Raw genomic sequence first — 25666 nt, 5'->3', positions numbered from 1 at the left:
TGTAGTGTGAACACTGGATATTATACGCCCTCTCCCATGTGTTTCTGCTCACTGCACAGTCAGTGATACATAAAGCGAGATGCGGAAGAATCAGTATAACTTTGCGTCTTTTGATGAAGAGCGATAGAGAGATTGGGAACTCACCTGCTCGCACATGAGTGTAAAACTGTGGGGAGCAGGAAGTGCATTATCACAATCAGGCAATGTGCCTCCCCTCACCCTTCTAACACACACACACACACACACACACACACACACACACACACACACACACACACACACACTCACCACTTATTCCCTAACATGGCTCTGCTACACTTAGGTGAAGTATATACATTTAATATTTGTTCTTAACCCATTTCATTGAAGAATAAACATCAAGCTTAGACTTTAAAACACTATTTTCAGTAATCGTGGTTTTCCTGTTCCTTGTGGAAACCATTAGTCCTAGTGAAACTATGAATAGGACCTTGTCTGTAGGCAGTTTTAAGTAGTTTACCTCGTACTGAGAGATATTTTCACTAGAAGCCACACTTTCAGAAATATTCAAGAAAACAGTGATGTGCTTCTTCCCAACCCCAACTTATGGGAAGGACTCACATATCAAAGTTCCACGAGGAAATAATTAGTAACTAAAGGTATGGAAATTCCTGGAGATGGATGTCTTCCTGATAAAAGAAGTCACAGGCTACCCTACATTTTCGTGAGGTATGAGAGTTTTGGACTGGAGACATACCTCATGCGACCATACAGAGGGAATAAAATGGTCTCGTATGTCTGGTAAATTTCTGTGAAAGAACGGAACGTTTTTGTTGTGCCTTCGTGGGTGGTAAACTTCATTATACCAAGGAGCGTACAAAAAATTAAAGTGTACAGCGTACAGTTCATTGTTGACAGTGGTTTGGTCAGTGTGTCGACTGCGATTGATGCAGGAGATAAGTTTCGTGCTGTTGTTAAACATTTTCATTTGAAGGGTTGGACTGCTGCACAGAATGGGGTGAAGTTCACACGGACTATGCACCATCATTGATGACCACTCACTTTTGGATTAATTAATTTAAATGTGGTTGGGAAAGCAGCGAGGACGAAACCTAGCTCTCTAAGCATCCGTAGGCGCGTATAGATGCGCTGGACAGCCGCGGCGAATCGGCAGGCAGGATACAGGCTTTCATTCTGCTCTTACGCTGTGTAGGTGCGTGAAACAGTGTGTTGTAATACTTTCTAACTGCATAAAATATTCGTCCACACATGTAGCACCCTTTCCTCCAGCTTGACAATGGGAGACCACACATGAATGCTGCGACATCTGCAACAGTCTGTGTTTGCGGGCACTGTCATCGATCATTACATAGTCCCGATTTGGTTCCATGCGATTTTAATATCTTTCTGAAACTTAAAGAACACCTTAAAGGACTTTACTTTGATAGTGATGAAGCGGTGCAAGCAGAGGTGAGCTTCTGACTCCGTCAGCAAAATGAAACATTCTACAGTGACTACGATGTTGCAGTGGCTGTGTTCTAATTACGATGCAAAGTTCCTTTGGACATGGATGCATTTCCAAAGGAACAGGCACTGCGGCGAGTACAGCTTTTAGGAAATACATGACACATGAACTGAATTCGCAATTGCGTATAATGACTATCATCAGCTGTAGAATGGATTGGCAATAAAAATTTGTGCCGGACTGGGACTCGAACCCGGATTTCCCGCTTATCGCGTGCGGTCGCCTTACATTAGGCTATCCGTGCACGACTCAAGGCCAGATCCAAACTTCCATATGTCGTCCTTTTGGACATGCATGCATGTAGTCAGAATGACACAGGCACTGCAATATCGTATATATCTGCCGATACCGTACAAGCGACTTCAAAGTACAATGTCTGACCTGTACGGGAATACACACAACTGATGTAAGAGTACAGGTCGAGGGCGCATGGTTGATATACGGAAGTTTGGGTCTGACCACGAGTCCTTCACGGATACCCAAATGGTAAGGCGGGAAATCCGGGTTCGAGTCGCAGTCCGGCACAAATTTTCATTGTCATCAATCAGTTCTACAGCTGATGGTTGTCATTATTCGCAATTGCGAATGCATTTCGTGTATTCTATAGTGATATTTCTTGTTGGGAGAAATATTCGTTGCCAGTGTAACTATAGGGCCAGGGCGGTGCTGTCGCTGGTGTACTAGTTATTCCTTGGATTTCATTGTCCCTGTTAATACATATCGGTAAAACGAATATTGCGTAGGACTAATCCGGTAGCGCCCTGTCGAATGGGCATGTAAGATTCCACTTCAAAAGTCATTGTAACGGGAAAGAAACGCTCTTTCCATCGACACTGAGCGTAACGTGAAAGACCTGATCAGTGGCATCTGCTGGGCTGACTCCAGCTACACGTTGCAAATACAAGATTGCAAACATATGCCGAAACACCAGAGAACATTCACCTGACGACTCTTACGAGAAATAATTACCCAGCCGCCGCACGAGAAAGGAGATAGGGCGAACGCGAACAACTACAGAGGAATCTCCCTGCTACACGTTACCTCCAAAATTTTCTCAGCTTGCTTATTACAGAGAACATAAGAACAGTTAGAACACAAAATTGGCGAATACGAGGCAAACTTCTCCCCTGCCGTTCATACACAGAACAAAACTTTAATCTGGAAACAGCTCTAAAATCCAAGGCTATCGGGAACACTGCAATCATTTGCACTTTCACAGAATTCAAGAATTCATACATTTCTGCTGTCCGATAATACTTAATCAACGTCTTAGGACAAGAACTAGACTCAAAAACACGACTACTAATCACAGGCATTGGTTGGCTTAACATCGAAAGTTAAGTTCATAGGTGAAATCTCCGACCCCTTCATGATTAAAAATGGAGTACGCGAAGGCGCGGATTATCCCCACTACTGTTCAACCTAGTCCTGGACAGAGTAATAAGGGACTGGGGAAAAGAACTCAGTCCAAGGACGACTAGGACGATCCCGGGACAAGAGAGGAATCTCAAACCTAGCATTCGCAGACGACCTAGCCCTTCGCTCGGATAAAGAAGAAACAGTGACCAAACAAATACTAAAAGAATGTGTGGAAAAAGTTGGCCTGCAATCTCTGTACAGAAGTCTGAATTCTGCTGCTCAAAATTAAAGTAAGAGAAATTAGACTCAAAGTACGGCAAGATAGTTACACACTTCAAATAGGTTGGAGAAACCCTCGAACCTGCAGGGGGAGAAAAGTTCTCACAGAAGACTCGAGTGCAGAAAAAAGAAACTAATGGCAGAATACAATCAGCAGGCTAGCACCATATACTCACCAGTAGAATTCTGACATACATACAAGGGTTAAGTCAACAATACCATGGATCACCCAAGTCAGACTGAACCTAGAAAAAGCACAAATAGATTCCAGGGAAGTTCAAGGCAGAGACAAGTGAAATGTTAGATCAGAGCATGAAGTCGCAAAGAAACCAGGGACAAAGTGGACTGAGGGTAGTGACTCCTTGGAGGAAAGAAGAGAATCGTGGAAGATCAGAAAGGATGCTCAAATGAAGCTGAATGCTTTGCGTCATCCTACAGATTCTCGACGCAAATAATTATGTATGGTGCTGAGAAATGTCAAAAAAGCTTTGAAGAGCGTTGAAGTGTAGATAGTTTAAAATTACGTTGCGGAGTTAGTGTTGATGATAAAACTGATCCAATGTTGTTCAGTACACTGGTCAGTCATCAAATATCTGTACTTATACTCATTAGACTCTTGTTTTAACTTGAGATAACGGAATATCTCGAAAACTACACATCGTACGAAAAATGTTCTAGGTGAAAAGCTAATATTGGCAAAGGGGACATCTAGGCTACGGCTGGTCAGTTCCTAACAACCCCTCCTGCGTGGAAGGGGGTCAACTTTGTATTTTCAAATGAGAGCATCCCATGTTTATTGCGTATTCGGAGTCTACGCAAAGAAATACGTATTGTTGACTCATATAATTGTTTTTCATTCGTGGTGGATTGCACTGTAATCGACAATTATCAGGTGTGCCTGTTTTCGCAATTAAGAAACGACCCATTTGCCTCTACATTTCATTTATGATGTAAATGTTAACCTTTCTGTTCAGTGATTAATATTTGTTTGAAATTTACTTTAGTGTTGCAAATTTGATCGTGCAGTGCAGTACAGTATAGTTAGCCGTTTCAGTGTGTGGTTAGAAACTAGCGTGATCCAGGAGGAAAGACATTGATGTAACAGATTTCTGTTCCCATCGGGATGTTTGATTTAGCATTTTTACACCCTTGCCTCTCGCAATAACTGTAATTCACAATAAGTGCTCAAACTGACGACCTTACCTTTCGGTAAATGTATTAATTTGTGCATGTAATGCATGTAAAGAATCTCTGCTCGGATGTTTGCACGAGCTTTGCAGATGCCTTCTATCATATTCTGTCGAGTAGTTGGTACTTCTGCACACACTTCGTCCTTCAGCTAACCACACAAGGAGAGGGGGAAAAAAAAAATTGGCGAAGTAAGCTCGGGTGATCTGGCAGGCCACATTACTGAACCACCTCTACCGATCTAGTGAAGATTCAAATTCTGATTAAATACTGCTTTGCCTTTTGTCGAGTGATGTGCCGGATAACCATAAAAGTTGCAACCACATGGTCTGTCGCACCACGAGATGTACATCTTACAATAGAATAGGTAGCTCCCCCTGCAATAACTTAATGATATCGTTCCCCGTTCAGCGTGCCTTCCACAAAGAGGGTGCCGATTAGTTTGTCGCCCATGATACCGCACAAAATGTTAACAGACCAAGGTCAACGAACAACCTCACGTATCCAATGCGGGTGTTCCATATTCCAGTAACGCATTTTATCCCTATTAAGTTCGCCGTGGTTCGTAAAAGTTGACTCGTCAGGAGCAAAATTACCTTGCAAAATTGCATCTTATTCCGAAAATCATTCCCATGTTCTTCATGCATGGAAATATGGTAGGGATGGTATTTGTGACTGTGTAGGATCGCCCAAACACTTGTTCACAATTCCCCACTTCTGCGGCATGTCTGTCCGATACTTGCATGTGGGTTATGAGCCACCGAAACTAGTACTGCAATTTCATTATAGATGTTCCTCGTTAGAGTTGCTATACGAATATTTTTAGGCGTTTGTATAACTCGATTTATAATTGAACGGGACGGGTAAAATGTTCGGTGTAAAGAGCAACAGCAGCGTCCAACTTCCTTGTAGCCTCGCCATAAATTAAAATGATTTGTCGATCTTCTCTGCAACAGATAAAACATTCATTACGCCAGCTGTGCGACAACAGGCTCCATACGGGGGTGGTGCCGATGCGTTCGGTGTTAGTGCTGGTAAAGCCCCGGCACTGCAGTGGGGAGCGCTGAGCGATGTGGCGAGCGCTTGAACGGTTACACGATATGTGTGTATCCATGGCAGGTGCGCCTGTCAGTATCACTTGATGTACATTTTACCTTATTACAATAGTTGTGATTTTGCATTTCACCGGTAGCCGCGTTGCACCCAGCGCGAGAGTTCCGGCGGTTGGATGGAAACACTCCGAAATCGGTCTCCCTGATGGCGGTATTCGAGGGCGGCCTCCGAAATCAAGCATTCCGATGATATGGGGACTCAAGACAATCAACACCGTAGGGAACAGAAAGCTTTTACCATAAAAACTGCTTATTTGTCAGAAACGTCAATGCCTAGCCATACTGTTTGTATTCTACCAGCAAATTCGCAACACTCGATTGATGTTAAAACGTCACTTATCAGCGAGTAGAAAGCAAAGGTTTACGTTTATATCTAAAATGAAATGTAGAATCAAATGCGTCAGATCTGACTTGCAAAAAAAAAGACGCATTTGATATGTCGACTACAGTGCCACCTACTACGAACAGGAAACAATGGTTTGGGAAAAACTGTACGTATCTTTTGGCGTAGAATCCGAATATGCACTACAAAATGTGGTTCCCCATTTGAAAATACAAAGTTGACCCAGCCCACGAAGGTCGTGTGGTGAGGTGACTAGTAGTAGCACGGAGATATACAGATTGGTCCATTGATAGTGACCGGGCCAAATATCTCAAGAAGTAAGCGTCAAACAAAAAACTACAAAGAACGAAACTTGTGTAGCTTGAAGTGAGAAACCAGATGGCGCTATGGTTGGCCCGCTAGATGGCACTGCCATAGGTCAAACGGATATCAACTGCGTTTTTTAAAACGTAACATTCCGCCAGTGAGGACGGTATTTGCTTCGTGATACACTACCCGTGTTAAAATGGACCGTTTACCAATTGCGGAAAAGGTTGATATCAGGTTGATATCAGGTTGATATCAGGTTGATATCAGGTTGATATCAGGTTGATATCAGGTTGATATCAGGTTGATATCAGGTTGATATCAGGTTGATATCAGGTTGATATCAGGTTGATATCAGGTTGATATCAGGTTGATATCAGGTTGATATCAGGTTGATATCAGGTTGATATCAGGTTGATATCAGGTTGATATCAGGTTGATATCAGGTTGATATCAGGTTGATATCAGGTTGATATCAGGTTGATATCAGGTTGATATCAGGTTGATATCAGGTTGATATCAGGTTGATATCAGGTTGATATCAGGTTGATATCAGGTTGATATCAGGTTGATATCAGGTTGATATCAGGTTGATATCAGGTTGATATCAGGTTGATATCAGGTTGATATCAGGTTGATATCAGGTTGATATCAGGTTGATATCAGGTTGATATCAGGTTGATATCAGGTTGATATCAGGTTGATATCAGGTTGATATCAGGTTGATATCAGGTTGATATCAGGTTGATATCAGGTTGATATCAGGTTGATATCAGGTTGATATCAGGTTGATATCAGGTTGATATCAGGTTGATATCAGGTTGATATCAGGTTGATATCAGGTTGATATCAGGTTGATATCAGGTTGATATCAGGTTGATATCAGGTTGATATCAGGTTGATATCAGGTTGATATCAGGTTGATATCAGGTTGATATCAGGTTGATATCAGGTTGATATCAGGTTGATATCAGGTTGATATCAGGTTGATATCAGGTTGATATCAGGTTGATATCAGGTTGATATCAGGTTGATATCAGGTTGATATCAGGTTGATATCAGGTTGATATCAGGTTGATATCAGGTTGATATCAGGTTGATATCAGGTTGATATCAGGTTGATGTATGGTTATTGTGATGAAAATGCCCAATGAGCGTCTGCTATGTATGCTGCTAGGTATCCTGGACGACATCATCCAAGTGTCCGGACCGTTCGCCAGATAGTTAAGTTATGTAAGGAAACAGGAAGTGTTCAGCCACATTTGAAACGTCAACCACGAATTGTAACAAATGATGATGCCCAAGTAGGTGTTTTAGCTGCTGTCGCGGCTAATCCGCACATCAGTAGCAGACAAAATGCGCGAGAATCGGGAATCTAAAAAACGTCGGTGTTGAGAATGCTAAATCAACGTCGATTGCACCAGTACCATATTTCTATGCACCAGCAATTGCATGGCGACGACTTTGAACGTCATGTACAGTTCTGCCACTGGGCACAAGAGAAATTACGGGAAGATGACAGATTTTTTGCACATGTTCTATTTAACGACGAAGCGTCATTCACCAACAGCGGTAACGTAAACCGGCATAATATTCACTATTGGACAACGGAAAATGCACGATGGCTGCGACAAGTGGAATATCAGCGACCTTGGTGGGTTAATGTATGGTGCGGCATTATGGGAGGAAGGATAATTGGCCCCCATTTTTATCGATGGCAATCTAAATGGTGCAATGCATGCTGATCTCCTACGTAATGTTCTACCGATGTTACAACAAGATGTTTCACTGCATGACAGAATGGCGATATACTTCCAACACGATGGATGTCCGGCACATTGCTCGCGTGCGGTTGAAGCTGTATTGAATAGCATATTTCATGACAGGTGGATTGGTCGTCGAAGCACCATACAATGACTCGCACGTTCACCGGATCTAACGTCCCAGGATTTCTTTCTGTGGGGAAAGTTGAAGGATATTTGATATTTGCTGTAGTGATCCACCGACAACGCCTGACAACATGCGTCAGCGCATTGTCAATGCATGTGCGAATATTACGGAAGGGGACCTACTCGCTGTTGAAAGGAATGTCGCTACACGTATTGCCAAATGCATTGAGATTGACGGACATCATTCTGAGCATTTATTGCATTAATGTGGTATTTACAGGTAACCACTTTGTAACAGCATGCGTTCTCAGAAATAAGTTCACAAAGGTACATGTATCACATTGAAACAACCGAAATAAAATGTTCAAACGTACTTACGTTCTGTATTTTAATGTAAAAAAAAAACTACCTGTTACCAACTGTTCGTCTAAAATTGAGCCATGTGTTATGACTATTACAGCGCCATCTGTCACAGAGCGAAGAAAGTGGTCCAACTAAAACATTCATATTTCTTTACGTACTACACGAATATGTAATAAAAAGTGGAGGTTCGTATTTTAAAAAAACGCAGTTGATATCCGTTTGACCTATGACAGCGCCATGTAGCGGGCCAACCATAGCGCCATCTGGTTTCGCCCTTTAAAATGGTTCAAATGGCTCTGAGCACTATGGGACTTAACTGCTGAGGTCATCAGTCCCCTAGAACTTAGAACTACTTAAACCTAACTAAACTAAGGACAGCACACCCATCCATGCCCGAGGCAGGATTGAACCTGCGACCGTAGCGGTTGCGTGGTCCCCCTTCAAGCTAGACAAGTTTCGTTCTTTGTAGTCTTTACGTTTGACGCTTATTTCGTGAGATATTTGGCCCGGTCACGATCAGTGGACCACCCTGTATATATCTCCGTAGGTAGTAGACGTCGCCGATTAGAAGGGGAGGCATGCGGCGTCAAGGAAGACAGCGTTCACATCTCTCTTATTTCGTTTTCACCTTCTGGTGTTACATATCTTGGCTAGTTGGCATAGGGAAAGTGAGGAGTAACATTATTACTGTGTGTGCATGTTCCGTTAGGGAACGAGTAAAAAGAAGCGGAATACAAAATATAACTACTGTTGTGTCTGTTGACCAAACGAATACTACTGCACAAATCTAAACTAACGTAGAAACATATGACCAAGAGCAACAGTGTAGTTTTGTAGGTACTGTTAGAAGTGTCTGCCACGGTGTGTGTGTGTGTGTGTGTGTGTGTGTGTGTGTGTGTGTGTGTGTGTGTGTGTGTGGCAAAGTTCGACTCCTCGCAGAAAGGGTTGCTGAACACGATTCGTCATGTCTCTCTCTCTCTCTCTCTCTCTCTCTCTCTCTCTCTCTCTCTCTCTCTCTCTCTCTCTCTCTCTCCGCGTAGTATTACAGGCGTGTGGTATTCTGCGTCGAAGGTTGTCCTCAACAATATCTCAGACATAAATCACAGATTTAAAATTGACCCACAAAAACAAATCCAGCGGATTAACGTCCGGCGATCTACGTGGCCACCCTTCAGGGCCTCCACGACTAATCCATTTGGAAGGGAAGGAATTGTCCAGATGGCGTCGCACTGTGCCGCTGGAGTGAGTGGGGGCTCCATCATGCGTGTACCACAGGTTCATACGAGAGGCCAAACTGACGCCTTCTAACATGTCCGGTAACCGTAGCATCCAGGAAACGCAGATAACGCTCTCCTGTCGGCCTTGGTGGTGGCACATGTAGCCCTAGGAGATGTCGATCGATAATACCACACCAAATATTGATTTCCCATCGTTGATATCCTCGTACCACTGTGTTACGGGGCTTTTCTTCTGCCCACTCGTGCAAGTTACGTGAATTCACCAAACCCTCCTTCGTGAAATGGGCTTCGTCCGTGAGCAGTATTACTCGTGAAAAATTCTGGTCGTGCCTCTGACGCCGTAGGATGAATTTGCAGAAGTCCAGCCTCTGGTAGTCCACCGGCGACAATGCTTCTAACGCGAAAGTGATGGTGGTGGTGGTGGTGGTGGTGGTGGTGGTGGTGGTGGTGGTGGTGGTGGTGGTGGTGGTGGTGGTTTGTGTGCAGTAATCCCGTAACAGTAGATTGCGATATTCCTACCGCAGTGGCGAGAAGCCTGGTGCTTGTTCTTCCTTCTCAACAATTTCTCTTTGTCATCAGCACTAGACGCCAAAGGTCGGCCCCGCTCACTACATCCTGGACGCGCCAAACATGCCCCATGCGCCCCACGCTCCCTCAAGCGCATATTCAGAGTGCAATGTTTTTGCGGATGGAGGGCGCCGATTGGACATTCTTCGTCCTCGTGTGCTACCTCCCACGATACACTATGGTGGTTCAATTTTTGAACAAGACACTGCTCATCCACACATGGCACGTGACTTTGAACGATCTGCATGATTTTGTTGTACTTCTGTGCCCAGCAAGATCCCCGTATCTGTCCCAGGTAGAACATAGACGTTAATTCTATCCCAATGTATTATCAAGGATATCTAGGACCTGTTAAAACAGTTGTCAGCCAGGTTGCCTCTAGAGAGGATGCAACAGACTTACAACATCCTTCCCAACTGAATCAGTGCATGCAACCAGGCTAGAGAGGATGGGACGTCATACTGGTGCCTGGGATCACACTGCCAAGTTATTACACTACTGGCCATTAAAATTACATCACGAAGATGACATGCTACAGACGCGAAATTTGACAGGAAGAAGAAGCTGTGATGTGCAAATGATTAGCTTTTCAGAGCATTCACACAAGGTTGACCCCAATGGCGACACCTACAACGTGCTGACATGAAAGTTTCCAACCGATTTCTCATACACAAACAGTAGTTGATCGGCGTTGCCTGGTGAAACGTTGTTGTGATGCCTCGTGTAAGAAGGAGAAATGCGTACGATCACGTTTCCGACTTGATAAAGGTCGGATTGTAGTCTATCGTGATTGCGGTTTATCGTATCGCGACATTGCTGGTCGCGTTAGTCGAGATCTAACGACTGTTAGCAGAATATGGAATCGGTGGGTTCAGGAGGGTAATATGGAACGCCGTGCTGGATCCCAACGGCCTCGTATCACTAGCAGCCGAGATGATAGGCATATTTCCACGTGGCTGTAACGGATCGTGCAGCCACGTCTCGATCCCATAGTCAACAGATTGGGACGTTTGAAAGACAACCATCTGCACGAACAGTTAGACGACGTATGCAGCAGCATGGACTACAAGCTCGGAGACCATGGCTGCGGTTACCGTTGACGCTGCATCACAGACAGGACCGCCTGCGATGGTGTACTCAACGATGAACCTGGGTGCACGAATGGCAAAACGTCATTTTTTCGAATGAATCCAGGTTCTGTTTACAGCATCGTGATGGTCGCATCCGTGTTTGGCGATATCGCGGTGAACGCACATTGGAAAAGTGTATTCGTCATCGCCATACTGGCGTATCACCAGGCGTGATAGTATGGGGTGCCATTGGTTACACGTCTTGGTCACATCTTGTTCGCATTGACGGCACTTCGAACAGTGAACGTTACATTTCAGATGTGTTACGACCCGTGGCTCTACCCTTCATTCGATCCCTGTGAAACCCTACATTTCAGCAGGATAACGCACGACCGCATGTTGCAGGTCCTGTACGGGCCTTTCTGGGTACAGAAAATGTTAGACTGCTGCCCTGGCCAGCACATTCTCTAGATATCTCACCAATTGAAAACGTCTGGTCAATGGTGGCCGAGCAACTGGCTCGTCACAATATGCCAGTCACTACTGATGAACTGTGGTATCGTGTTGAAGCTGCATGGGCAGCTGTACCTGTACACGCCATCCAAGCTCTGTTTGACTCAATGCCCAGGCATATCAAGGCCATTATTACTGATTTCTCAGGATCTATGCACCCAAATTGCGTGAAAATGTAATCACATGTCAGTTCTAGTATAATATATTTGTCCAATGAATACCCGTTTATCTGCATTTCGTCTTGGTGTAGCAATTTTAATGGCAAGTAGTGTAGTATATCTATTTTATAACCCGTCCTCTCTTTGTGAAGCTAAATTTTTTTTCCTACTCTCCTGAGTGCTTTACTTCTTTTGTCAGTTGTTTCTAACTTTTAGCGAAGTGACCACCACGGCAACAAGGGAAAATTCGAGCTTAATCGACAGTCATTCCTCCGACGCGTTATTCGTGAATGAAACAGTGAAATCAGTACACTGCGCCGTTCACAGTAAGGTGGCTTGCGGAGTATCGATGCAGTTGTGAGGGTCGTGTCGGGAGTGGGTGTTGGGGGAGCGTGTGCGCTGTACGTCACTTATCACTGTTTTTCCCTTCCGCCACCGGTCAGGAATTCGCCAGCCGTGTTCTCAGTTGGCATTTGCGCTGTGCGCACGTCTTTGGGTCAGGGTGCGCCGCACCGCCTGTCGGTGTGTCGTGCGACAGCGCTGCCCTCGCCTCGCCTCGCCTCGGCCCTATCGATCGCGGCGCCGTTGCCACACTCGGTATCGCCGCGGTCCCCGCTGTCTTCCTCAGTGCGGCTTAGCCACTTAGCGTAGGCGGTCGTGTCCTGACACCGTACTAATACAGCTAATGGCGAGTCGGGATCTCCCCTGACCCTCCGGACAGCAGCCCGAGGAGGCTGCGCCTGCGGCGGCGGAGAATTGATCAGCGGAAAATCCGTTACTGGAGAAGTGCCAAGGCGCGGAAGCCTCCAGCGGGTACTCGGCACAGCCAGACTGAGCGTATCTTTGTTGGATCTCTCTCGAGTGGGCGGGTAGCCCTCAGCGAGACGGTCGTTTCTCTTGTGGCTATCGATTAGCCACTGACAAGGAGACGGCACGACCGTGGGGTCGGGGATTTGTCCGAAATTTTGTGTGGTGAAAGAGGACCCCTAACACCTCACGTGGTTAAAATATCAGGACGCACTACCCCGAAAATCCCGGGAAAAATCGATCAAAAGTTTCTTAGGTGTCGTATGAGTATGAAATGTTAATGGATTGGCGCGCCGCGGTCTGTCGTGGAGGTTTAGGGCTCGGACTCCAACGCCGGAGGTCTCGGGTTAGATTCCTCCTCCGCCACTTTTTTTCCTTCTGTTTCATTTTCTTTTGTTATTCCACCAATTATTCAGAAAGTTTCCCAAACCTACATTATCTTTAACAAATTAGTTAAATTATTGACTAAAAATTTTCTTTTTGTCCAACAACACAATTCATGGCGGTGGGTTTTCCATTTTTCATTGTAAAGTATATGAGGAGAAACATTGGGTTTTTAATCAGAATAACAAAATCTATTGGGAAACATTCAATTTTTATACATATACTAATTATAAACAAGAACCGCACTGGTAATTATCGTCAAAACAAACAAAGCAATAATTTTTGCGACATCTTGTGCAACATATAAAAGCGGATTTTTTTACAATCAGAGGGCGTTTGCAATAACTCTGTACAAAGACATGCCCCATTAACATTTACGAAAATGTTTTGAGTTTCTGACAATTTTGAGGCAAACCAGGAATATTGAATCATGTCTGGGAATATTGGTGACGATAATTGATGGTGAATTATAGAATGAATTTTTATACAGTCTTCCCGGGAATTAATTTCACGATTCTCCTGTAACAATGCGCTGCAATTTTGCAAGCAACAGAAGGAAAAAAAGTGCCGGAGGAGGAATCTAACCAGAGACCTCTGGCGTAAGGGTCCGAACGCTAACCATGTAGGCGAAACGGCGGCTGGGCACTGGACTAACATTTTGTACTCATACGGCACCTAAGAAACTTCGGATCGATTTTTCTCGGGATTTTCCGAGTAGTGTGTCCTAATATTTTAACCACGTGAGGTGTTAGGGGTCCTCTTTCACCACACAAAATTTCGGATAAATCCCCGACTTCACGGTCGTGCTGTCTCCTTGTGAGTAGACAGGACGCGATCGCCACAGCATAGGAGGCAAGACTGTAGTTAAGAGACTTTGAGAAGTCTAGTTAAAATATTGAAATAATGGCATACCTTTGTCTACCATAAAAGTCGTTAATTGAGCAGTAATCGTCAATGTGCTCATCTATGGCTTCAGTATCTTATTTGTATCAGACTGTGCATCTGACTGAGAATTCCACCAGCTATCGACGACATTATTACAGCTGCGGCTTTCTTTGAGCTTTAACTTCCTCTTAGCACTCCTCCATTTAATGTCGGCGTTCTTTCTTCATACTGTTTTGTCAATTTTCTTTTAACAGTGATGGTAATTAAAATTTTGTAGTAGAATAGATCACATTCCTAGATTTTTCATTTGTGATCTCAGCTTTTTGAAGCTTCCACGCAGTCTGCGAGAACCGTAGCCAATGGGTATTTTGACCCTAAAAATAGATAGAAAAATCCTCTTGGGTCGTCTGTTTCGGGTCATTCGTGTTGTGTCCACAGAAAGCAATGTTCTTCGTCCCATTACCTTATCCACATTGAAGCGTAGCCGTATTTATGTGTGCTAATATACCTACGTTAGCTACGCCTCCGTCGAATCTGCCTGAGAAAGGTTGTTTAAAGTAGCCTACTTTAAAAGATGTTGTCCACACCAGGTTTGCAGTCCAAAAACTTCAATTGCACTTTGTTGTTGAATATTCTAGCTCGTGATCTTGCAGTAGCGTTCGTGCTTCCCGCGCACGAGGTCCCGGGTTCGATTCCCGGGGGTCAGGGATTTTTCCTGCCTCGAGATGACTGGGTGTTGTCGTCTTCATCATCATTCATCCCCATTACGGTCGGAGGAAGGCAATAGCAAACCACCTCCACTAGGACCTTGCCTAGTACAGCGGTGCGGGTCTCCCGCATCGTCCCCGACGCTGCTCGGATTATGGGACGTCATCGTCATTCTATGGTTTATGGGCAGAAAGTCTCATCCACTATTACTTTCTGCATAGATAAACAGCTAAACACATACTACACGCGAATGATGATCTGTACTGTGACTGTTGGTGCACTAACCTAACAATGAAGTGACCAAAAAGTTTGTGTGAGCCAAGTAGATCATGAAAACATTCTCCAGTTAAACTGTCCTTTCAAATGGGTGGTCATATCAAGACGAACACGTTGTATCCAGTAAATATAATTTGGGACTAAAACAGTTCAGAGTCTGATCCTGTTGTCACAGTAAGCATTATTTAGGGTAAACACAGTTCAAGAAACTAATTAAAAGTTCAGTCATTGAATAACGGTCATTGAATTACAGAAAAATCTCCCAGATGCAGAAATTTAGACATAAAGTTTGCAATTTCTGGTATTTGTAATTAAGTTTTTAAGTTAACTAATCACAACAGATTCTGATTAACAGAACGAATGTACTGGACAGGACGTCTCTCAACATGTTTCGGTCTTGTATATCCTCTTCCTCTGCGCCAATTCTTCTCATTGTTAGTTGTACATTTTGGAGCTGGGTTACGACGTCATTTCGTATTTCCTTCCGGTTCCCATCCGAGGATCATTTTCGTTATTCTGGCTTCGTGCTTCCTCCTTCCTTCTTCCATGCCTGTACCACTGTAAGTTCCTTCTATCCATCACGTCATGTATTCTTCCACTTGCTTCCATTCTCGTTATTACTTCCTTTTCTTATTTTCTCTTTTCAAGAAATTCTTGCTGATTTTCTCCAGAAGTGCATTTCTGCTGCTTGCAGTTTTTTTACGTGTTTCAGATTAGTAGTCCGTGTCTCCACTCAATACACAACTATGCTATCTAGTATCGTTCTAAGATTCTTTTGGTTCGGTTTATTACATTTCTCCTCTATAAGATTGAGTTAAGCATCCCAATGACCTTCCTTCCACTGCTAATTCTTTTATTAATTTCTACCCTCGATTTTCCCTCCGTTTCAAAAATTGACCCCAAATAACAAAGTATTGATCTTCTTAATTCTCTTTCCCTCTATGTATAAGTCATCTGGATCATTAGTGAAGCAGTCTATTTTCTGATAATTAATCTTCAATCCCCAGTGTCTGTATTCCATTGCTGATTGCATGTATTGTTCATATCCTCCTCACCTTGTGCCATAACAACTTGATATGTAGCAAATAGTGGGTGATGTAAACAAACTCCATTTTTAATTTGTAGCCCCATCCGATTGCATTGGCATGACCATGTTTATATAGATTCTAAATAATTTTGGTGACATGGGGCAGCCTTGTATCAGACTCTTCCTTGTTCTAAATTTCTGTGAAAGTTTTTTGCCAATTTTCACTTGACATGCGTTATCTTCATATATTTGTAATATTTTACCTGAACGACCCTTTATGTTCGCCGTAAGTAATGCTCTCCAAAGTAGTTTCCTTGGGACAGTATCATACGCTTTTTCTAAATCTGCGAAAAGTAAGCCTATGTATTTTGAGTTTTCCCCATGTTTCTCTAAGAACTGTCGTAAGGTGAAAATATGGTCTAAGCATGATCTATCAGCTGTGAAACCACATTGTTCTTCTGGGTTTTAAAATTTGCAGCTTATTTTTCATTATTTTCCCAGAAGTTGTCAGGTGTTTATAACACACATTCCTCCATAGTTCCGGCAGCAAATGCAACTCCTTTCTTCAATATGGTATTAATATATCCTAACTTCATTTCCTAGGGTACTGAATTTCCATGTAACGTTTTACTGAATAACCGTGTTAGTTTCACAGTTTTGTCACCGCCATATTTTAAGAATTCCAGATTCATACTTGCTGTTCCAGGTGATTTACCTTTCTTCCCTGTTCTTAATTCCGTACTTATTTCTCTTTCTAAAATTTGTATCTCCTTCCCTTCCTGTTCCTTACCTTCCACTGTACCTTCCTGCCGATATTCTTCTCTATGCTCATTTAATAATTTCCGGAAATGTTCTTCCCATTCCAGTGGTGTTATCAGTTGAAGATTGATTTTGACTTTCGTCTCATATCAGTTTCTTTAATACTGACCACGCTCCTTTCGCTCTCCCAAGTCGTAGTTTGCTATTAATATTAGCACTTGCCTAGCCCCTGCGTCATTCTTTGCTATCCTTATTTTTTTTCACCTTCATCTTTTCCTTGTAGATTGGTCTTGTTGCTTCTGCTTTATCATTCAATGCAAGCGTTCCTCTTTCCTTTAATTATCGGAGTACCATTCTGTTGTACGGCTGCGGTTGTTTCTCCTAGTGCCCAGCACCTCTGTTGCTCTATTTATGACATTGTTTTTTATGTATTCATATATTTCCTCAGTACTTCCTTCAAATGATTCTTCCAATTTCCTTTCCATTCTGGCAGCAAAGAATTTTCGCGTACTTTCGTCTTGTAGGCTGTCAATATTGAAGTGGATATTTTGAACTGTCTCAGCACAGCTCGTTTTAGTGTTGTTGGTATCATTCTTTATATTCTTCCATGGCCAAAAACCTCTTCATTTTTGCTACATAATGGTCTCATCCACAATGAGCTCTAGGCCATGGCCTATACTGTGAAAACAATCAGTCTATGGCTACAGAGGTTAAATAACAACTGTGGAATATCCAGATCGGAGTGGTTAGTTTCCTGACGTGAATATTAGCACACCCAATCAGTTTAAAAGCAAGTCTACAGTTTCATATCGAGACCAAAGCAGAGAGAACGTCGGCGATTTTTGTTTAAGCACTAACACATTGCCAGAGAAAAGTTAAGCAGATGGGAAAAGCTGTCGATGAACCGTACATCGAACACAGAAGCCGATTCGATCATTGTTCAGATCTACTGGTTTTCAATCTAAGCCATGCTGTAACTGTCCATATGTCTATCTAAATCAGTATTGGAAAACTACCGCAAGATAATCCCCCAGTCTTTCAAAAAAACCCAATAATTCAAAAAATGCAAATGTATTGTTTTATAATGGCCTGAATACTAGTGATATACCTAAATATTTATCGCTCGGAGAGGGGTCAGTAATTGAATTTTATTCTGTGGTACGACAAACTGTCCGTTTCAAGCTTTGTTTGTACTCTAGTACTCTTAGACAGAGCAAGAATCACCAATCTGGAATAAAAGAATGAGTGAGCCAGCAATTTGCAGGTTGAAGTGGTTAGTTCATCTGTTGAGGATATAGCAAATTACACTTCAGAACGCTGGGCAAGAAAATTCACAGGTTCAAAGTTCGTGTCCCTATCCCTCACACGGTTCTGACCTGTTACGCGAGTATCACTGAGCAGGATTTTCAATCGAAAAGTATTGCTTGCACAGTTAAAAATAGCCATCTACCTAAATTTACACGATTAAAGTGGGCTCAAAATGTGGCTGGAGAATTGAATTATTTATATCTGAAGTGTTTATTCTCTCTCGCCTACACCTTGTCACATTCAGATTGCGACGAAATATTAAAGGAGACTATTGTGATCAGAAACACTGGCATCTGACTGTAAGTACGAGGGCAGTTCAATAAGTAATGCAATACATTTTTTTTCTCGGCCAATTTTGGTTGAAAAAACCGGAAATTTCTTGTGGAATATTTTCAAACATTCCCGCTTCGTCTCGTATAGTTTCATTGACTTCAGACAGGTGGCAGCGCTGTACGGAGCTGTTGAAATGGCATCTGTAACGGATGTGTGTTGCAAACAACGGGCAGTGATCGAATTTCTTTTGGCGGAAAACCAGGGCATCTCAGATATTCATAGGCGCTTGCAGAATGTCTACGGTGATCTGGTAGTGGACAAAAGCACGGCGAGTCGTTGGGCAAAGCGTGTGTCATCATCGCCGCAAGGTCAAGCAAGACTGTCTGATCGCGTGCGAGCCGGCCGTGCACAGCTGTGACTCCTGCAATGGCGGAGCGTGCGAACACACTCGTTCGAGATGATCGACGGATCACCATCAAACAACTCAGTGCTCAACTTATCTCTGTTGGTAGTGCTGTCACAATTGTTCACAAAAATCTGAACGAACTTCTTCTTCATGACAACGCAAGACCCCACACAAGTCTTCGCACCCGAGAGGAGCTCACAAAACTTCAGTGGACTGTTCTTCCTCATGCACCCTACAGCCCCGATCTCGCACCGTTGGATTTCCATATGTTTGGCCCAATGAAGGACGCAATCCGTGGGAGGCACTACGCGGATGATGAAGTTATTGATGCAGTACGACGTTGGCTCAGACATCGACCAGTGGAATGGTACCGTGCAGGCATACAGGCCCTCATTTCAAGGTGGCGTAAGGCCGTAGCATTGAATGGAGATTACGTTGAAAAATAGTGTTCTGTAGCTAAAAGATTGGGGAATAACCTGGTGTATTTCAATACTGAATAAAACAACCCCTGTTTCAGAAAAAAAGTGTTGCATTACTTATTGAACTGCCCTCGTAAATTACCAGTGAGTCATGGATCAGGGAAGAAAAAGTACATACGTCTGGCCAAAGAAACGAGTAGCAATGTGAAAGTCTGCCATTTCTTTCTGTTCTGCTTTATAGTCGTCAGTCGACCCTAAACTAAAATTAACTTAATGTCAGAGTTTGGACAGCAAGTATAGAATGCTGCCGCATCACTGTGTGTATAGTGTCTTCTACATAAAAGCCGCACTGGCACACCTCACCTGGCTGTTGGGATAGTTTTCTTACGCCCGAAACGTAATGCACTGTGCTAGGCGCGTTTCTGGCAAAACTATAGTCATTGCCCAACACCAGCACTACTTCATTGTCTCGTAAAACGAGGGTCAGGAAACACACTTTCTGATGACGAGGTCATCTACGGGCTACCACTCGAAGAATGGAAAGCGCGGAAAAGCTGTGACATATCCTTCAATAGGTTTTGGCAGATAAGTTATGGCCAGTCATTGCCACATTATTTATTAAAATGGTGTTAACAGACAAGCTTGTTCGAAAATAGCAGGTGTCGTGTGTGAATTTTCAATTGCTAACGAATTATTTTATTCCAAATGTGAAGATAACTAGCCTCTGCAGAAGCAAGTTGTCAGAAGAAAGTAGAAGGCGCATAAAGCAGAATTTTAAAAAAAAATATGCGCTGGGGAAGTACCGTGTTTTTATTACGTGTATTATGCAGGAGGTTGAATCGTGATTCTGAAACTTTAAAGCGTTATTCAGTCATACTAAGTGTGACCAGATTATGAAAAATTGTAGTGCTTGCAATGACACGAAATGGCTTCACCCCTGACACCAAAGAGGAGTTTTAAACCGGAACAGTTATTAGTTACCAGTGGCGTAACAATCCTCTTAGCTTGTTTCATTCATTTACTGAAATCACTGACTTCAGTGAACTGCCCGGATATTCGCACGCGTTAGCACTCGGGTTTCGGGATTCGAGGAGCCCCGACGGCCCCGGACCGAATCCGCCCGGCGGATTAATGACGAGGGTCTAAGCGCCTGCCATCTGGATGTGGTTTTTAGGCAGTTACCCACATTCCACTTAGTGAATGCCGACCTCAGTTACATGATTCGCAAGTACGTCGCAAAACGTTCTCCCACTTGCAAATGGCTAACACTACACACACAAGGGGGGGGGGGGTTACCTAAATGAATGGTATAAGGAAACCATCTGCCACTAACAGTGTCGAATCCAGTAATTAAAATACTGACCCCGTGAAGACACGGAATAAGGGCGTGAGAAATAAGCCAGCAACTTAAAATTGTAGTTAAGCCTACTTAAACGTATTTGTTTTGACTGATACTGTTCAAAATGTAGAAAACACACAGTCTGAAGTCTCATTTGTTGTAATTTCATTGAATATCAGTGCACAACCAAACGCAAAACTTACCCTTTCACTTTCGGTACGTCGTGATATTGCAAATAGCTGCCTTTAGTAGCCGATAACAAGACATAAGTGCGTCCGCTCCAGTGAAAGGCAAGTCTCGCGGAACTGTTGCTCAATACCGTCGAAGTCGAATCTCCTCATGTTTTCCTTTCATTGATCTGCGCCGCCCCCTCCCCCCTTCTATATTAGAGCCTAGGTTGCGCGCGCGCTCTCTCTCTCTCTCTCTCTCTCTCTCTCTCTCTCTCTCTCTCTCTCTCTCTCTCTCTCTCTCTCATAACTTTTACTCTTCATTGTGCCCCTCCCTTCCGGGTACAATTTGCGCCCCCGCGGAATGATGTTCAAAGTAGGCACACGGCTGCCATACCACCTACATTGGTAACGTGATGTTGCAATAACAATATAACTGCTCCGTTTACACAGACATTGCTATAACAAAGTGCTTCCCAACAGATTCTACTGTTCGTTTTTTGTAATTATTTTTGCTCCTTTCGAAAAACTTTCATTTGACAATCTGCACAAAGTACCTCTGTTTTAAAAAAAAACCGATAAAAATTACACATTTCTAAGAGACAGTCTTCACTCTTTCCGATCTGACTGTATAAGCGTAGACCGGATGTGGTTCAGCGATGTATGCTAAATAAATTAATAAGAGATGGTACTGATCCCTCATGGTATACAAAACGAGTCAGAACGCTTTTGCAGAAGCAACGATAAAAGCGTGCCAAATTTAAAAGAACACAAAATATCGAAGATTACGGATATTTTACTGACGCTTGAATTTTAGCGCGAATATGAATGCGAGATGCTTTTGATGGTTTCCACAAACACTCTCGAAATCTGGCAAAAAATGCAAAGAAATTCTTGTCAGGTGTGAAGTACACCAGCGGCAAGACGCAGTCAATATCTTCACTGCACGATAACAGTAGTGGTGTCACTGACGACAGTGCCACTAAAGCAGAGTTCCTAAACAAGGTTTTCCGAAATACCTTCGCCAAAGAAGTCTTAGTAAATATTCCAGAATACGAATCCAGAACAACTGCCAACATGAGTAACTTACAAACAGATATCATCTTTGTAGTGAAGCGGCGTAAATCACTTAATAAAGACAACCCCTCCTGTCCAGATTGTATACCAGTCATGTTCCTTTCAGAGTATGCTGATAGATTAGCTCCATACTTGGTAATCATATGTCAACCGCTCGCTCGTCGAAAGATCCGTACATGAAGTCTGTATTTCATCGGATTACTCTTATTTCATTTTTTCAGTATTTGTGTGAATGTAGATTTGCAGTATGATTTTGGACCATATAGTGTGCTCGAACATTATGAATTACATCGGAAAAACTTTTTGTCAGCCAATATGGATTCAGAAAATACCGTTTTTGTCAAACACAGATAGCTGTTTCTCTCGTAGTAATGAGTGCTGGCGACAGGGGACGTAAAATTGATTCAATGTTGTTAGACTTCCAGAGGACTTAAGACGCCGTTTCTCACAAGCGACCTCTAATCAAATTGAGTGCCTATGGAGTATCGTATGTCTGGATTCGTCATTCCCTATTAGAAAGGTCTCGCTTCTTAATAATTGAGGGAAAGTAAGCTATTAAAACAGAAGAAATATCTGGTGTTCCCCAAGGAAGCGGTATAGACCCTCTGCTGTTCATCTACGTAAACGGCGTAGGAGACAATTAGAGCAGCCCTCTTAAATTGTTTGCAGTTGATACTGTCATTTACAGTCTTGTGAAGTCATCGGATGATCAAAACGAATTGTGAAATGATTTAGAGAAGAATGTGTGTTACGAAAAGCGGCAAATGATTCTAACTAATGAAAGTGTCAATTCATCTACATGAGTACTAAAAGAAATAAGCAAAATTTCGTTTACGTAATTCGCAAAAAACACTGTATAAAGACTGTAAATTCAACTAAGTGCTTATGGATTACAATTACGAATAACTTAAGTTGGAATTGTTGTTGGGGGGGGGGGGCGGCAAACAAAAGACCGCGATTTATTGGTAGAACGCTTATAAAGTACGACAGCTGTACTAGACTGCTCACACCAAGCTCGTCCTCCTCCTCCTTCTTCTGGGGTACTGATGTGCGGTGTGGGAGTCACATCACGGACATGGAAAAAGCTCAAAGTTCATTTTGTGTTAACGCGGATTGAAGGGGAGAGCGCTACACGTATAAGTGAATTGGGGTGGCAGGCATTGAAACGAAGGATTTTTCGTTGCGGCGGACTTTTCTCGCGAAATTTCAATCACTCACTTCGTCCTCCGATTGCGAAAATATTGTTACCGCCCATCTACATAGGGAGTAATGATCATCTTGATAAAATGAGGGATCGGAGCCCGCACAGAAACATTTAAGTGTTAAGGTGGAACGGTAGAGAAATAGCATGAAGGTGACTCGATGAACCCTCTGCCATTTAATTATGAACTGGATCATGTGGATATAGATAGCGTTTAAAGGATTTGGCAGCATGTATCTGCTTTCTTCTGAACAGACGGCGCCCGCCCCCTACCCCTCATAAATCCCTTTTACCCGTCCCCCTCTCTGAGGGGAGGGCACACCCCCCCCCCCCTCCCTTGACCTACCCCACGCCCAACCCAAAGTTGGGAAACACTGCTGTAACACCTGGCCGCTTGCTTTACGAACCATGTCATTTACACTTGCGGAATAAGGAAACGAAGATGCAACCCAGAGTGTCAGATTAATAAAGGTTACCGCAACTTCAACCGCAGCTTCAAATGCATCGCTGTTCTGACATGGAAGATACGTAGATATTGGAAAACAACCTTTAAGATCGTAATACATTTGTTGAAACTTGGACGCAGGCTACTGTTTCTGCTCCAACCGACGAAGGTAGCAGCGGGAAAATAGCAGGAAGTGCAGACAATGGCATGGTAATTCAAAAACTACGCGTTGCTATCAATAAGAAGTAATGCAAAACATGTTTATCATCTTTGGAGCGTGAAAATAACAAGATTTTTTAAAAATTGGGGCAGTCGGTATTTCAGTTAAAACTAATGTTGCGCTGGAGACGCAGCTCGAAATGAAACTATGTAAGTGGAATACCCGTAGGGCTAAGAATACTTCATTTGTGTGTTACTAAAACGCTATTCCGGAACCTGGTACCAGATGCAGCGCAGGGGCATCAATTTTCAATATTTCACGTCATTATTGGCCGAATTTAAAATTTTAAAATGCTGTAGTAATATACTCATTAAGAGGTATAATCATATGTTAGAAGTTAAACACAATAAGGAAAGTACAACTGTTAGAAACTGTGTACTTGTCTTGAGGTCGCGTAGCTGACGGCGCACAAATACATGGATTTCATTCAGTATTTGAGAGTGAGAGCTCTTAGGCATTTCCAACAAAGTTTACACATAATTCCAAAACTTTACGAAACTTTTTCTCCCTGATTCCTTTACAAAACGACTAGATTTTGCTTAAAATGGAGCGCAAGTTATCCAGTTTATATTCATCCAGTGTTTCATAATGAGAGCACTTGACAACTTACAAGAAACTTTAAGCATAATTTCAAACTTTTTCTAAGCTTTTTCTCGCTAACATGCATAGCGTCATATATTTCACACATTAAGTCATTTGTAATTTATTCAGACATTTGAAGCTGTTTCATACGTAGGAATTGGGGGTTTATCGGTAAGAACTAAAACCGTAAAATTAGCGTTTTTGAAACTATGCAGTTTATTTTCGTTATCCATATAAGTAGTTTGCAAACCCTAATTATTCTTTGGATTAGAAAGGGAGGGGGTAGCGTCAGTATCATCACTCCTATCGCCTTTTTCCATTAATATATCGTACGTGTATAGAACGAGATCTTCACGAGGTCCAGTTTATCTCTGACGGACTGTGGGGTGCTCAACTACGCGGTTATCAGCGCCCGTACGAATTCCCAACCTTTTCTCAGTCCAATCTTGCCACTTGCATGAATGATGATGAAATAACACAAACGCCCAGTCATCTCGAGGCAGGTGAAAATCCCTGACCCCGCCGAGAATCGAACCCGAGACCTCGTGCTCGGGAAGTGAGAACGCGACCGGGAGACCATGAGCTGCGAACCCAGTTTGTGTATCTTACCCTGCTGGAAAGCTTTGCGCCGCCACATATCTTCGAAAACGCGTGAGCTCAGGTGCAAACGGAGCAGGCAGTGAACGAATATGCAAGGGCGAAAAAGTCAGATTAAAACAAACAATAACCAAAATAAGGCCGTCTGTTCGAAAGGGCACATCGCTAAAATGCGTTTATAAAATGTGAAACGCTGGTCCTCAGGTTACGAAGTTTTTTCCTGTTCTTGTTTTCACATTAGTGTAGTCTACCTTGCTTGATCCAAAGCATTGTAAAAATGCTTTCGTAACCCGAATTCGTCTTCTGCTAGTATTTCGGCCGTGAACCAGTTGCCATCTTCGGAGGAAGCCGTAAAATCTTTCCGGATCGCTCCGAAGATTGCTGAACATTTACAGCCGAGTTATTAGCAGAACACAAAAGTTTAGTTACCGGCACTACGGCTGAACATCAGTTTGATAGTCGATGCTACAAAGCTTTCACCTTGGTCTGTCTGGTGCGTGCTTTCACCTTGGTCTGTCTGGTGCGTGCTTTCACCTTGGTCTGTCTGGTGCGTGCTTTCACCTTGGTCTGTCTGGTGCGTGCTTTCACCTTGGTCTGTCTGGTGCGTGCTTTCACCTTGGTCTGTCTGGTGCGTGCTTTCACCTTGGTCTGTCTGGTGCGTGCTTTCACCTTGGTCTGTCTGGTGCGTGCTTTCACCTTGGTCTGTCTGGTGCGTGCTTTCACCTTGGTCTGTCTGGTGCGTGCTTTCACCTTGGTCTGTCTGGTGCGTGCTTTCACCTTGGTCTGTCTGGTGCGTGCTTTCACCTTGGTCTGTCTGGTGCGTGCTTTCACCTTGGTCAGTCTGGTGCAGTAACAAAAATGTAAGTAGCATGGTATTTTACACACACGCTCAAATTA

At 43.2% G+C, this 25666-nt stretch overlaps 2 protein-coding genes across 4 annotated transcripts in view; one reads left to right on the top strand and one right to left on the bottom strand.

Annotated features, from left to right (window-relative positions):
• The window catches only part of LOC126168779 (synaptosomal-associated protein 25), a 405535-nt gene that overhangs the window by 56664 nt on the left and 323205 nt on the right, over positions 1-25666 (top strand). The gene's annotated exons all lie outside the window — the stretch shown is intronic.
• Positions 25191-25666, bottom strand: part of LOC126164033 (repetin-like) — a 61667-nt gene continuing 61191 nt past the window's right edge. Inside the window, exon 3 of the mRNA XM_049920209.1 lies at positions 25191-25610. Coding sequence (XP_049776166.1) covers positions 25191-25610 — 420 coding nt within the window. The remainder of the gene's footprint in view (positions 25611-25666) is intronic.

The sequence above is a fragment of the Schistocerca cancellata genome, chromosome 1 (assembly GCF_023864275.1).
Source record: "Schistocerca cancellata isolate TAMUIC-IGC-003103 chromosome 1, iqSchCanc2.1, whole genome shotgun sequence".
Taxonomy (NCBI): domain Eukaryota; kingdom Metazoa; phylum Arthropoda; class Insecta; order Orthoptera; family Acrididae; genus Schistocerca; species Schistocerca cancellata.
The sequence above is the reverse complement of the archived record's forward strand: the minus strand, read 5'-3'. Positions and strand labels throughout refer to the sequence as shown.